Raw genomic sequence first — 12,493 nt, 5'->3', positions numbered from 1 at the left:
TTTGTGAGTTTAGAAAGAATGTGACTGTTATTTAAATAAATAGTTAGCACAGAAACATAACATAAGCTTAAATAATAACCACCCCCAAAGAACTGGTAAAAACATGGATTGAAACCAAATTTGTTTCTTTTTTCCTATACAGTAAGTTGTCTATTGTGCCCAAGAATAAAAGGAGAGGTGAATAAAACACACACACACACCTTCTTTGTGTGTGAACATATACACTCAAAATATACAGAGACACGGCTTCATAAATTAGAAAGCTACTACATCACACAGAAAACGTGCCATATTTACACTGCCATAATAAGAAAAAGACTGCATTCACCTGTGAAACGGATCTAAATAATAATCATAACGCAGTATAACCCACAGTGCCAAAAACCTTTCTGATCTCACTCTCAGCTGTGCCACAAAATCAAACAAATACCAAATTCACTGGCAATTCTTCTCAGACACATTAGCTAAATGGGATACTTTTGAGTACTTAAGAAAATAAGCCAATTAGTCATTTTTTCATTCTGAAGAAAGGAATGCCTAAAATATTCTAAACATGTTTGCACTTGGTGGCCCCCATCACATAAAAATCAGAATGGTCAAGCAAACGCCACATTTCAGATTAAGGCTGAGAAGTCCTTTCTTAAGACTTGAAATACTTTGTCTAATGTTGTCAAAGTTGACTAATTTTCTGAATGAGCTCCAAAATGCTTCATTATGGGACTATTTCTGTACACATGATCACCAGTGGATGGTACAACAAGGTAGATATGTCTTTCATTCCTGTTTCTTTAAATTAACAAACAAACAAACAAACAAACTTTGCACCAAAACACTCAAGCATGTATTTGAACAGCTTCTATCATTTTTTAAACTTCCAAAGGGGAAATGAGAGTAAGCCTCTGCTCCTGAAACCTTATGCTTACTTACTCCATCACCAAAAACAAAAAAAATTTACAAAACACAGAATACATTCAGGATGCTGCCAGTTAATAAAACTGAAGCAGAAAATGTACAAGTCTTAAACAGTTAATCAGTCTGACCTTCTTTAGCAAGCTGCCAATTTCACATTTAATGAACTTAAAGCCACAGAGAATCAAAAAATAGATTTTAATTTGAGTGTAGAATATTGGAACAGATTTTGATAAAGTGCAAAAATCCAGTGAACTCAGGTTAAATTTATTTCAACCCTACCCAGGCTGAATACTGAGGGGGAAGATCTGGAGTAACTCCCAGATGTGCTGGGTGAAATAATATTGAGAGAGCCCTGTCTAGCTGCACCTGTGCTCAACTAGGACATGTCATAATTTCTAGCCTCTGGTACTCCTCCTAATTTAACATAAGGTCACCACAGGAATATGAAGGTTATATTCCTACTAATAGAGACAGAAAAGTAAGCACTTACATTTCTTTGCCCAACATACTGGCCGAAAGATAGATACACATGCATACTTTCCAAATAAAAGGAGACAAACAGAAGTGCTTTTGCACTACTCCTGTCTATGCCATCTTTCCCCTGCTTGCTTTCATTGTGACAAGGGAGGAACTGAATAAGGAAGTTATTCGCCAAGATTCCTCCTATTTGAATTAAGGATTTTAAGTACACATTAACAAATGTGGCTTTTTTGGTTGTTGTTCAGCATTAACTACAAGTTCAGAGGTTTACAGATTGAAGAAAGACTGAGGAGAAATACCTCATTTTTCAAAAGTTAGTAGTACCTAGAACCTTGGCAAAAAAAAAAAAAAAAAAACACATCTTTTTTTAAACTCCATCATTAGGATTTGTTCTTTATCCCCAAGCCCTGACACATTTCTGGAAATGGAAATATTATTTGGGAGCAAAAGAAGATATTCTCCTAGGTATCAAACAGTTAAAGGTAACGCGGTACAAAACAGACTTGGTTAAAGTCTTCTAAATGTAGTGACTGAACTGATTTACAATCAAAACCAGGAAATGAAGTGGTAATTCAGAGGTTGCTGATTACACCTCCACATTTCACCTAATTAATTTTATAGGAGGCAAAGTTCTTGAAAATAACAAGATGATCAAATGTACAGATATAAAACCTATAACCTCAACATTTTCTATGCTCTTAACGTAAATTATTGCTAATTAACAAGAATTATATCCTAATGTATGAAATACCTTTAACATCAGGCTCTCTGCTAAACATTTGGCTGGTGATGTTCAGAGAAATACCAAAATGTGTTCTTAACGTTGCTGCTACATTATTAAAAATCAGACGAAGTGGGGCACAAAGAAAATATGAAAATACAATTCTCTTGGTGTAATCTACTGATTTGCATTGACATCTTTTCTCACTGGCAATCAACATTTCCTTTCTGGGCTCTGATAATTTCTCTGTATTTTAATGCAAATTCCCCTTTCCCTAAAAACATTCCTAACCTCAGCCATTTTACCCCCTCCCTCAATTCAATTCCATCCTCCTTCACCCCCACAAACCCGGCCTTTCTAAGCTCCGGCCTAAGCGCTGGCTACAAAGCAGGGAGTCCAGGATTAAAGTGGAAGGGAGTGGGCAAATAATCATAATAATTAGCCGCGAATTCTCTACAAGGGGGAAAAGAAATACAAAATAAAACGCTTCTGCGTTCAAACAGCAAGACTGACTGAAACGTCTAAATGCCCCAGCCGCTGAACTGAGATCTCTTTCCTCTCTCAGCAGTTGCAAGGGAATAAATTAAAAAAAAAAAAAAAAAAAGCCTTATAAGAAATGTAGGGAAGGAGCAAGGGAAACAAGGGCTGCTGGCGAGGGGGAGGGGGAAAGGCGCTCTGCCTTCAAGTTTGCTTTCCAAGTCCTTCCCTTTGATTGTCTTAACAGGGTAAGGAAGCACACCGAGACTGAAATGCGGAGAGAAAAAGCAGAAAAAAAAAAAAAAAGCGAAGGCAGGGGCGACAGGCCCGGGGCAGGGGGCTCGGCGTGGGTAGGCTGCGCGGAAAGTGAAGTTGGGCGCCGGGACTCAGGCACAAAGCGAGTAGCGTGCTGTCCGCAGGCTCCGGTCGCGCTCGCTGCGAACACGTGCAGCGGCGGCCGCGGGGCCCGGAGCCGGGAGTCCGGGGCTGGGGGCAGGAGGCGGCGGGCAGCCCCGGGCCCCGACTGCTGCCTCCACGCCCGTCCTGCCCGGCCGCGGGGTGACGACGGTTCCCCAGGCCCACCAGGTGGAGATACGGGAAGTGAGGCTTGGAAAACTCGGCAGGTTACCCTGGCGCTGTCTCGGGATCACCGCACACACCTCAGGCGCGGGTCCTGAAATTCATGTGTCCACAGGCTCACACTTTTTACTTTGAGGGATCTCTGAAAATGCCTTTCTCCCGCAATCCTCGGCACCGGTGTGCACAGCGCGGCGGCGGCGGCTGCGGTTATTCATTATTAATGACGCCGTTTGCCCGCATCATTATGATGATAACTATTACTATTGTTGTGATTTCGGGCTCGGAGGCGAGAGCTGCAGGAGGCGGGGGAGCTGGGGTGGGTGGGGGGGGGGGGGGGTCGGGCTGCAGAGGCGCCCGGCTAGCCTGCCGCGGCCGCCTCGGTCCGCGCTTTGCACGGGGATGAGGGGGTGGGAGAAGTGAACCTGGAGACTAAGTGCAAACTTGCCGGATCCCGCCTTCGGCCTTGCCCCAAAGCCGGAGAGCGCGCACTCCCCTTTCCTCCCAACCAAAAACGCCTGCCCGAAAGAACGAAAACTGCACCCGGCTCCACTCCCGGTGCACTGGGGAGTCGGCCACGCGCCCGGGCGCTTCTCCGCAGCCCTGGCCAGAAGCATTTTTAAAGTCAAAACGAAGAACAAAGACAGAAGGGGTGATGGGGTGGGGGGGAGAGGAAGGGAATTCTGCCTAACCGTCCGTTTCCCCCACCCCCACCCTCGCAAAGCTCTTCCCTCCGGGTCGAGAAATGCAGAGGGGGGTGGGGGAGGAGGCCCTGGTACAGGTTCAAGTTCGCTGAGCTTTCTTGATCTTGTTCTGCCTCCTAGCGACCGAACGGCTCATTCAGCCCTAGAAACGGGGGATGGGGGCAGGGGGGAGGGAAAGGGGGTCCTGAAGACTAGAATGGCTCCCGCCCCCTCTGCGCACCCAGAAAATTAGAAAGGAGCGACCACCGCACCCACTTTAAACTGGCCCCTTAACCCAAAACCCGCTCTGAGACTCGGGGATTCCAAGGGGATAACCCACCCAGCCTGGAGTCTCGGGATGGGCCCCGGGAGAGTGGGGGACGGGGGAGCAGCCTGGACTGCACGCCACAGTCCGTCCTTTGAGCCCCCAGTGCATCCTTCCGAAGAAGGGCCCGGCTTTCCCGAGTGCTGCGAACATTGCCCTTCCTTCCCGCCGGTACCTGGCCGGGCTGTAACTTCACACCGCCGCGCGCCGCGTCTGCTCCGCATCCGGCGCGGCCGGGGGAGTGGGGGCGGGGGAAAGCGGTGAGGGAGGGATGCGCGGGGGTGGGGAGAGGGAGGGCCCGCAACGTGCCCGGGCGGGGGAGCTTTCGAAGTGTGTGACAAGTTCCAGGACCCAGTGAAAAATTCAATTCCCTACGCGCACCACCCCCCCCCCGACACACACACCTTTAAAAAATACAGAACTGGATATGGGGTGGTCCTTTAAAATTGCAGCAAAAATTAAAATACGGGTCATGAATGAGGTGGGGGAGGGAAGTGGGCCCTCTCACGCCTTTCTTTCCTTTGCAGCCAAACTTTCCTTAGCGCCCACTGCCTGCCTTTCCAGGCGCATTCTGTTAGCCAGGAGGCAGCCACCCACTTAACCACCCCACCTCCCTTATACAGACTCAGAAGGGCCCCCAGATCCAGCCAGGCCCGAGGTAGACAGCAAGAACTCAAGGGAGGGATGCTCGGAGTCCCGGGGTCAAACACCCCCCAAAACCATACTCGAACCAACTACTTCCCTACCGTCTACCCCCACCCCCCGCCCCCCACCCCCACCTTGCGTGGCCGAGCTCCGGAGCTGGGGGCTATAGGCTTGTCCCTGTGGGAGGGGGGCAGGGAAGGCACGTGGTGATCTCCCCGCCGCCCTGAGCTGGGGGCAAGAGGCGTCGCGGGTAGGGGACGGACAGGACTCGCTTTTAGGGATGCTTTGCAAAATAAAAATGCTTTGCAAAGATGAGTTTCTCCCCAGCCGATTTCGCAGTAGGGTTGGCCAAGAGGAGGTCTGGGCATTGTATTAGGGGGCCAGAGAGGACCCTGGACCCGCTGGCGCTGAGTCGCTGCACCGCTTGCCGCTGGGCCAGCGGGCTGGCGACGGGCGCCGGGTGGGCGATCCCGGGCGGGGCGGGGGCGCGGTGAGGCCGGGCGAGGCCCCGGCGAGGCCCGGCCGCAGCCGCCGCCCGCTCCCGGCCTGCCGCGCCGCGCTCGGTCCTCTGTCTGTTTGTTGGCAGGAGGTTCCCGCACACGCGGTGCTTGTAAACATTCAGACACGAGATTTTTCCCAATCAAAATCCACTTCCACTTTTTTTGAAAATCTTCCAAAAAATAGTAAGAGGAGGGAGTTCCTCGCTCCCTCTCTGTGCCGCCGGCGCTCTAAGTTTGCAACTAAAGAGGTTTTGGTGAAGGGGGTAATTGTATTTTTCCCCTCTATTAGAGATTGTGAGATATTTGTAGGGGGGGCGCGGTGGGGGAGTCAAAGAGGAGAGCGTTGCTGCAAACCGCTGGCGGAGCGCTTGGCGTCTGTCTGGGGGCAAAAAAAAAAAAATGTTGCCATGTTTTATTTTATGTATTTTATTTTATTTTAACCTATTTTCGCCGCCACTGAGGTTCGGCCGGGAGGGGCGGGCAGCGGGAACCCGGGCGGCAGCACCCACAGCGCCCTCCCTCCCTCTTCGACTGGCCCCCGGCCCTCGCTCCTGCCCTTCGGCGGCGGCGGCGGCGGCGGCGGCGGCGGCGGCGCGGGAGGGCAAGCGCGAGGAGCCGGCACAAAAGGCAGCGGGGCAAACACCCACCTCGGGCCGGAACAAAAGGCTGCAGCGCCGGCCGCGGCTCCGGTCCTTCCCGGTCGCCCAAGCTCTCCCGGGCACCGCGGCCCCTCTCCAGACTCGGCGGACTCAAGAGCGCCGGGGTCCCCCCTCCCACAATCCCACTTTCTCACTATTGTGGAGATGACTACTTTCTTCCCAGTGCACACTTGACCGTGAGCGCGCTGGTGTCCAAGGGCCAGTCTCACCTCTTTTCTCCCTGGGAATCGTTTTTTTTTTTTAACTTGGGCTCCCCACCCCCCGTTTTTCTTCCTACGGTAAGTGGAAGTAACCCCCTTTCCCCTCCAGTTCCCTCCCTTAGGTTTGCACGAGAGTTGTTAGCATCCACAGCATTGTTCATTATTTTGCAAAATTGGAGGCGAAATCATTGCATTCCTTTCTGAAAAGCGAAATAAAGCAGAGGAAAGCAGGAAAGAGGAGGAGTCAAATTTTTGTAAAATTAAATAAAATTAAAAGGTTCGTGCTATCCCAAAAGTGTACATACGGCTACGATTCGGGATGGGATGAGGTTGGTTCCCCCCCCCCCCCGCTTTAATCTCTTTTATCCCGACTCTCGGAGGTTTTTCTCGTGAAAAAAAAATTTTTTTTAATGCATGCACACACCCCTCTCTCCCCCTTTCTCTTGCTTCTCGTCCTGCGCGCTCTCGTGATTATTAATAATTATTATTACTATTATTGGGTTACTTACGCGAGAATTCCCGTTTGCTTAAGTGCTGGGGTTTGCCTTGCTTGCGGCGAGACATGGTGGGCTGCGGGGCGGGCGGGAGGCGGCGGCGGCGGCGGCGGGCGGACGACGGCTCGGTTCACATCGGGAGAGCCGGGTTAGAAAGAAGGAGACTCCAGAGAAAATATCTTCATCAGTGCCTTTTGACATCCAAAATAAATTAGAAATAATACAAAGATGGCGCAGGGAAGATGAATTGTGGGAGAGCCGTCATGGCTTTTTTTTTTTTAACCAAAAAAAAAAAAGAGAGAGAGAGAGAGAGAGGAGAGATAGAGGGGGAGAGAGAGAGAGAGAGATGAAAAAAATGGCAAAAGCCCCCCTGAGCTGCAAGTTCAAGTGCGGACGTGACGTCCCTGCGAACTTGAACGTCAGGAGTCTGGATGGACAGAGACACACAAAACATGGGCAGGGCGAGCAGGAGAGAAGGGGAGGAGGGAAGGGGAAGCTCACACCAATGGACACACATCAGGGGCTGGACATGAAAAAGAGACCAGGACAAGCCAATGGCCAGTGCGGGGCGGGGGAGGTGCCGGGCGGGGGGCTCCGCAGACGCCAGACGCGGCCCCCGTGGGAGGGGCGGGCGGAGGGGAGGGGGCGCTGGGGCCTCGGGCTCACCAGTGGCCGCAGCGAGTGCAGAGGCAGCGGCTTGGCGGGGAGAGAGGGAAGGGGCGGCGGGGGAGGGGAAGAGCCAGACGTGCGCCCTGCTCCCCCCAACCCCGGCACGCGGACCCTAAAATGAAAGATTATTTTAAATTAAAAAAAAAAAAAAGAGTGTCTGGAGGCTGCAGGGGCCGGGGAAGCGCGGGCGGAGGGAAGCCAGGTAGAGTTGCTCCCGGACACCCTCCTGCGTGCGCACACCCACTTCCCTTCGCCGCCGCCGCGGAGCTCGCGCCTCGTGTGCGGACGCCGGGGGCCGAAAGCCCAGAGCCCGCGGCTGCTCTCGGGAAACTTTGCTCGAGGAGAGGATAGCCAAGAAAAATCACCCGAAGTTGGGAGCTGAGCCTCCAAGTTACAGCTACGCCGCGGGCGAGGGGAGGCGGGAAGGAGCGCCCGGCCAAGCAGAGTCCAGCTCAAGTTTGGAGGCTTGCGGGTCCGGAAAGGCAGCGCGGGGGCCTCCGGGAGCCCGGGCGGTCCGAGAGAGAGAGAGAGGGCAAGGGCGAGAGAGGAGATGCAGGCCCCGGGCCGGCTGGCGGGGAGGGCGCCCCCCAGGCCGAGCCGGGGGGCCGGAGATCTGAACGTCCAGACAAACGATCGGGTGTGAATGCCACTGGGAGTAAGGAGTCAGGCTCTCAACGGTCGAGGAGGAAGAAAGAACAGGGAGCCGGACTCGGGGCACGTTCCGGCCCCGGGAGTGGAGTGCCCGGACCCAGGGCGAAGGAGGCGCAGAGGCGTCCACCTCACGGGGCCGCCGCCGGCCAGAGGACAAAGCCCGGGCAGTCGAGGAGTGCCAGTCCCTGGGAACGGGCTCCCGGCGCCGCGGGAGGTCCCTAAGCTGGGTCCCAAGAAAAGACACACCCCCTCCCACTCCAGAGCTACTGCTAAAGCACCGAGGAACGGCAAGAAAATGTTTCTTACGGGCAGAGCACAACTAGTCCAGTGCAGTTACCCAGGGAAAGAAAATGGGGAATGAAGAAAGAGCGACTGGCTCGCGGGAGCAGCGGGGAGGCCACAGTGGTGGGGTGACCGCCCCGGGTCACCGCCACGCTCCCGGGGGGCCCCGGGCGGAGCTGCACCCGCCGGAGCCCGCAGCCCAGGTCTGGCCTTTCTGCAGACGTTCCCGGGAAATTAGGGAAGACCTGTTGGAAATAAACCCCTGTCTCTTTAATGCACATACACACGCGCGCGCGCGCGCGCTGCTGCTGTCAAAAAGCGGGCTTCACTCTGGCGTGGGATACTTTCAGTTTTACGTAAAATGTACAGCAACAGCACCCCCTGCGATTGGAAAGTTTATTCAGAAACGTGCCTGCAAAGTCCCCCGGCGTCTCCCGCCTCCCAGTCTCCCCGCCTGCCTGCGCCACCCTGTAGCCTCAGCCGACGCCGCCGCCGAGAGACCGCGCTGCGATTCCAAATCCGGAAGGGCAGGGGGGAGAAGAAAATGGACTCAGGTCCAAGGGAGGCGCGGAGGGTGCAGGGGGGGTACGGGTGGCCGCGGCCCGCGAGACTGCGAGCTGCAGGTGGACGTGTACAAGTGTGGGTCTGCAGAGCGAGGAGCCTTCTTTCCCCTCTCCTCCAAGTGGCTCCACGAACCCTCGTGTCTTCTCTTCTCCCTCCTTGGTCTGAGGGACGTCGCTTTCGTAAATGCACCTCCTGGGCGGGGTGCTTTATTGTCTTAAGCGAGGGCCCCCGGCTCGCAGGCGCGCACCCATCTCCCAGCCGCGCCGGCCAGCGGCTGTTTATTCCTGTGTTGTCTTAGTAAAGTTTCAAACCCATCAGAAAATAACTGGTTTGCCTTGCTCGGCGAAGCTTCGGGCCCCTCTAAGGATGAAAAGGAGGTTTTGATGCTCAACAGTGGGAGAAATGTGGGCTGGACCGAGTTTGTGTAAATGTGGTTTGCTGTTATTGTTCCCCTCCAGTTTGGTGGGGGTTGGGGGGGGACTCAAATCCTGTTTAAGAAGCAGGAAGATTCACTTGCAGTAAAGCTCTGTAGCGTGTGCGTTATACCATTTCCCCCTTTTCACGAGTTCTTCAGAGCAGATCAGCATCTCTTTTCCACTACTGTCTTTTTTCTTTTTTTTTTAAATCTTGTTCAGCTAGCCGTAGAGCGACCAAAAGAATATCATTGCAGGGGAGGGGGTGGGGGGAGCCGGACGTGGAGGAGAATGGTTGGAGGGAAGGTGAGGAGAGAGAAGAAAAAAGTACAACTGGGAGGCCTTTGAAAAATAAAAAAATAAATAAAAGCCCCTTCAGGTAACAATAATGAGTCCGATTCTTTCCGGAACCGAGCTTTCCAAATTTAAATATTTTTCCCATCCACCCATAAAAGTCCATATATAGAGAAGGTATATAAATGAGCGAATGTGTGTTGTGGAAATATATATGTATGATTTATATATAATGGTGTGTATAAAGCTTTTCAGGGTTGGCTGTAGTGTAAAAAGTAATGACTTTATTACCTCTGAAAGGTTCTGTGGTTCACATTTAACAGTCTTCTGAATTACAATTCATTACACAATTGTGTGCTCTCTAAAACCGGCACCCTATCAGGGCCGCTATCTGTGGTTATTTCCAATAAATAACTGGCAACATTTTATTGATTTTCTTTTTAAAAAAATCATAGGAAATTAAGCACTTAGTTACAAGTAGGTCTGCTATGTTATTGCACTTGTTTCAGATTCCAGGGGGTTCCTTCCGAAACCACATCTTAAAACATACCTTTAAAACCCAATTTTGCAGCTGCCTTCCCTAGGTGCCCATGGAGAGGTAAGTAGCGACGTTTCCACCATTAACATATATTTAATTTCACCATCATAAAATGCCCTGAGTGAAATAGGAACTACTCTCCACTCCCGCCCCTCCCCCAGCCTGATTTCACCCAGTCCAGAAAACCAGGGTTCAGTATTGGCATTCGATTCCCTCCTGGTCGCGGACCCCCACTCCGGTCCCTCCTGCTTGCCTCTACGAGTGACGCCCCCTCCCTCATTGCTGCTGGATGCTCGCTAAAGCGCCCAAAAGTGGGGGAGGGGGAAGGTGTGTCTGTGTGTTTAAAGAAATAAAAACGTGTTGTTGTAAGAGCTTTGAAAATATTACGTAAGTATTGATTAATGATGCAGGTGGGTTTGTAGAGGGGTGAAAGGTCACTTTAAACCCTCACACTTGGATACACAGTCAGTATATTTACTTTCCAAAAGTAGCTTTTAGAAAGTAATAAATTATGACAATGTTAAAATTATTTTCTGGCGTTTCAGTTAACTTCATGTGGAGCTGTAGAACCTTTGCTGATTCCACGGAAGGGCTAATTACGCTCGGTGGGCTCTTTCCCAAACCTTCGGTGACAAAACTGCGTGTAAACTCCAGGCCAACAGGCGACCCCTCCCCTCTCCTCCTCCCCCTCTCTATCTTGCCCGCGGAGGAGACTCCCCAGGACTTCCTGCAGTATATATTCTGCCTCTGATCTCCGTACTTAATAGCCAAGTCCTGGTTTATGCTTTATAATGTGTTGACAAGTTTTCTAACAGACTTTCTGAAATAATGCACATATATTCACGTCGGTTAGAAGCCCACCGTATTTTTAGAGTCGAGTAGATCTATACCCTAATGCAGTGAGAGAGTGTAAATCATAGAGGATTTCATAGTCCTTTCAGTAGTTTTCGGTATGAAGTATGAGCCGCGTGGCCTCCAGACGTAACCTTTTAGAAAAAAAGACAGTGCTTTTATTTTATGGTGTAAAGTGCTTTTAGCTCCAGGGCTCTGAACGTGAATGTGGTCAACAAACAGCTCCAAGAGGCAGGCTTAATACGGTCCCAGCCCTCGTGCGGAGGATCGCCTAGTGTGGGGGACTCAGGTTGAGCTGGAGAACTAAGGGTTAAAAGGTCTGTCTCAATAGAAACTACAAGATTAAAATAAAATAGTCACTGTCTGCCTTTAGCAGGGAGCACCTTTACAGACTTAAAGATAAATGAATGAGTGATAAATATAATCACTCCCACCTTGCTTTTTACTTCTGGTTGTTGTTGTTGTTTTTCTCCCTAATGGAAGTTCAGAAAATAGAGAAAGGACAGTCATCTCGATAAAAAATAAAACTTAGGTTTGGATTCATCACTTGGCATAGGTTTTGGGGTTCTAAGAGTGGGAGTGCTAAGGTGTTAAGACAAAGGTAAAATTAATGTTTAAAAGAAAAGGAGGTTGTGCTTGAGGAAGGGGGTGGGCTTTGTGTGGGCACCACAAACTGAAAGATGAGCATGAGGGCCATGGTTACCTCTTCTTCCAAGCCTCCCTCAGCCCCCACCCACTATAACATTTCTTCCTCCTCTGCTCCCAGTATGATTCAGAGTCTGGGACTTAAGGAGGCCCCTGGAGGGCAGTGTCTACACCTGCAAAGGGACAGACTTCCCAGGGAGGCTCTTGGGGAAACAGTATGGCATTTCTCCAGAGGCTCCCTGGACATTTAGCTGAGATGGTAGAGATGGTAGGGGTTGGAGATGAGGGTGGGGGTTGTTTTCCCTAGTTAACTCCTCTATCAGGGGGCAGTAAAAATGGGATGAAAGCATTTAGCTGACTGGCAGACATTCCTGGATGGCTGTCCCCCCATCCCCCCCCAACCACCCCAGGAAAAGAAAGAGGGAAGGAAAGAAGGAAGGGAGCAAAGTAGGAAGTAAAAAGCTGGATCTGCTCTAAATAAGCCTACACTTACCTCTACACTGGGTTGCTGTTGGGGCTGATGGTAAGTCTCACCACGTTAAGAGGCTCCTATGAAGACAGCAAGGTGTTCTGGCTGGAACACTGAAATATCCAATTTAACTTCCTAACATTGACATCAAAGACACATAGATGCCTGGCAGTGAAGCCAGTCCAGTGGACCACATTAGAAATGTCCAAATGTCCAAATACAATACTTAGCACACAGCAGCTTCTCAATGAATGGTTTTTGAGTGAATAAGTGAATAAATCCTATCACCACATAAATGAAACCAACATAACCATTCAAATTCTACTAGTTTCCCCCAGAACCAGCAAGGCTTTGATCAGATAACTCTTTTGTAAGAGTACATTTTAGCCTAAAAGTGACTCCCACCAAGGATGGTGAGCTTAGAAGGATTATCCCAAAGATCAG

General features: G+C 50.9%; 1 protein-coding gene across 19 annotated transcripts in view; it reads right to left on the bottom strand.

The window, feature by feature from the left end:
- Nucleotides 1-7,115, bottom strand: part of BCL11A (BCL11 transcription factor A) — a 99,915-nt gene extending 92,800 nt beyond the window's left edge. For 8 of the 19 annotated variants that reach the window (XM_060412147.1, XM_012170922.4, XM_027966804.2 and 5 more), the window contains exon 1: nucleotides 6,688-7,115. In XM_060412147.1, the coding sequence (XP_060268130.1) occupies nucleotides 6,688-6,742 (55 nt within the window). In that variant the 5' untranslated portion in view covers nucleotides 6,743-7,115. Of the gene's footprint in view, nucleotides 1-2,143; nucleotides 2,239-4,349; nucleotides 4,418-6,687 lie in introns of those variants that run through there. The other 11 variants (XM_042246120.1, XM_042246123.1, XM_060412150.1 and 8 more) reach the window with 2 other exon arrangements.
- Nucleotides 7,116-12,493: the final 5,378 nt, after the last annotated feature.

This window comes from Ovis aries, chromosome 3 (genome assembly GCF_016772045.2).
Source record: "Ovis aries strain OAR_USU_Benz2616 breed Rambouillet chromosome 3, ARS-UI_Ramb_v3.0, whole genome shotgun sequence".
Lineage (NCBI taxonomy): Eukaryota > Metazoa > Chordata > Mammalia > Artiodactyla > Bovidae > Ovis > Ovis aries.
This window is presented reverse-complemented; position numbering and strand designations above follow the sequence as displayed.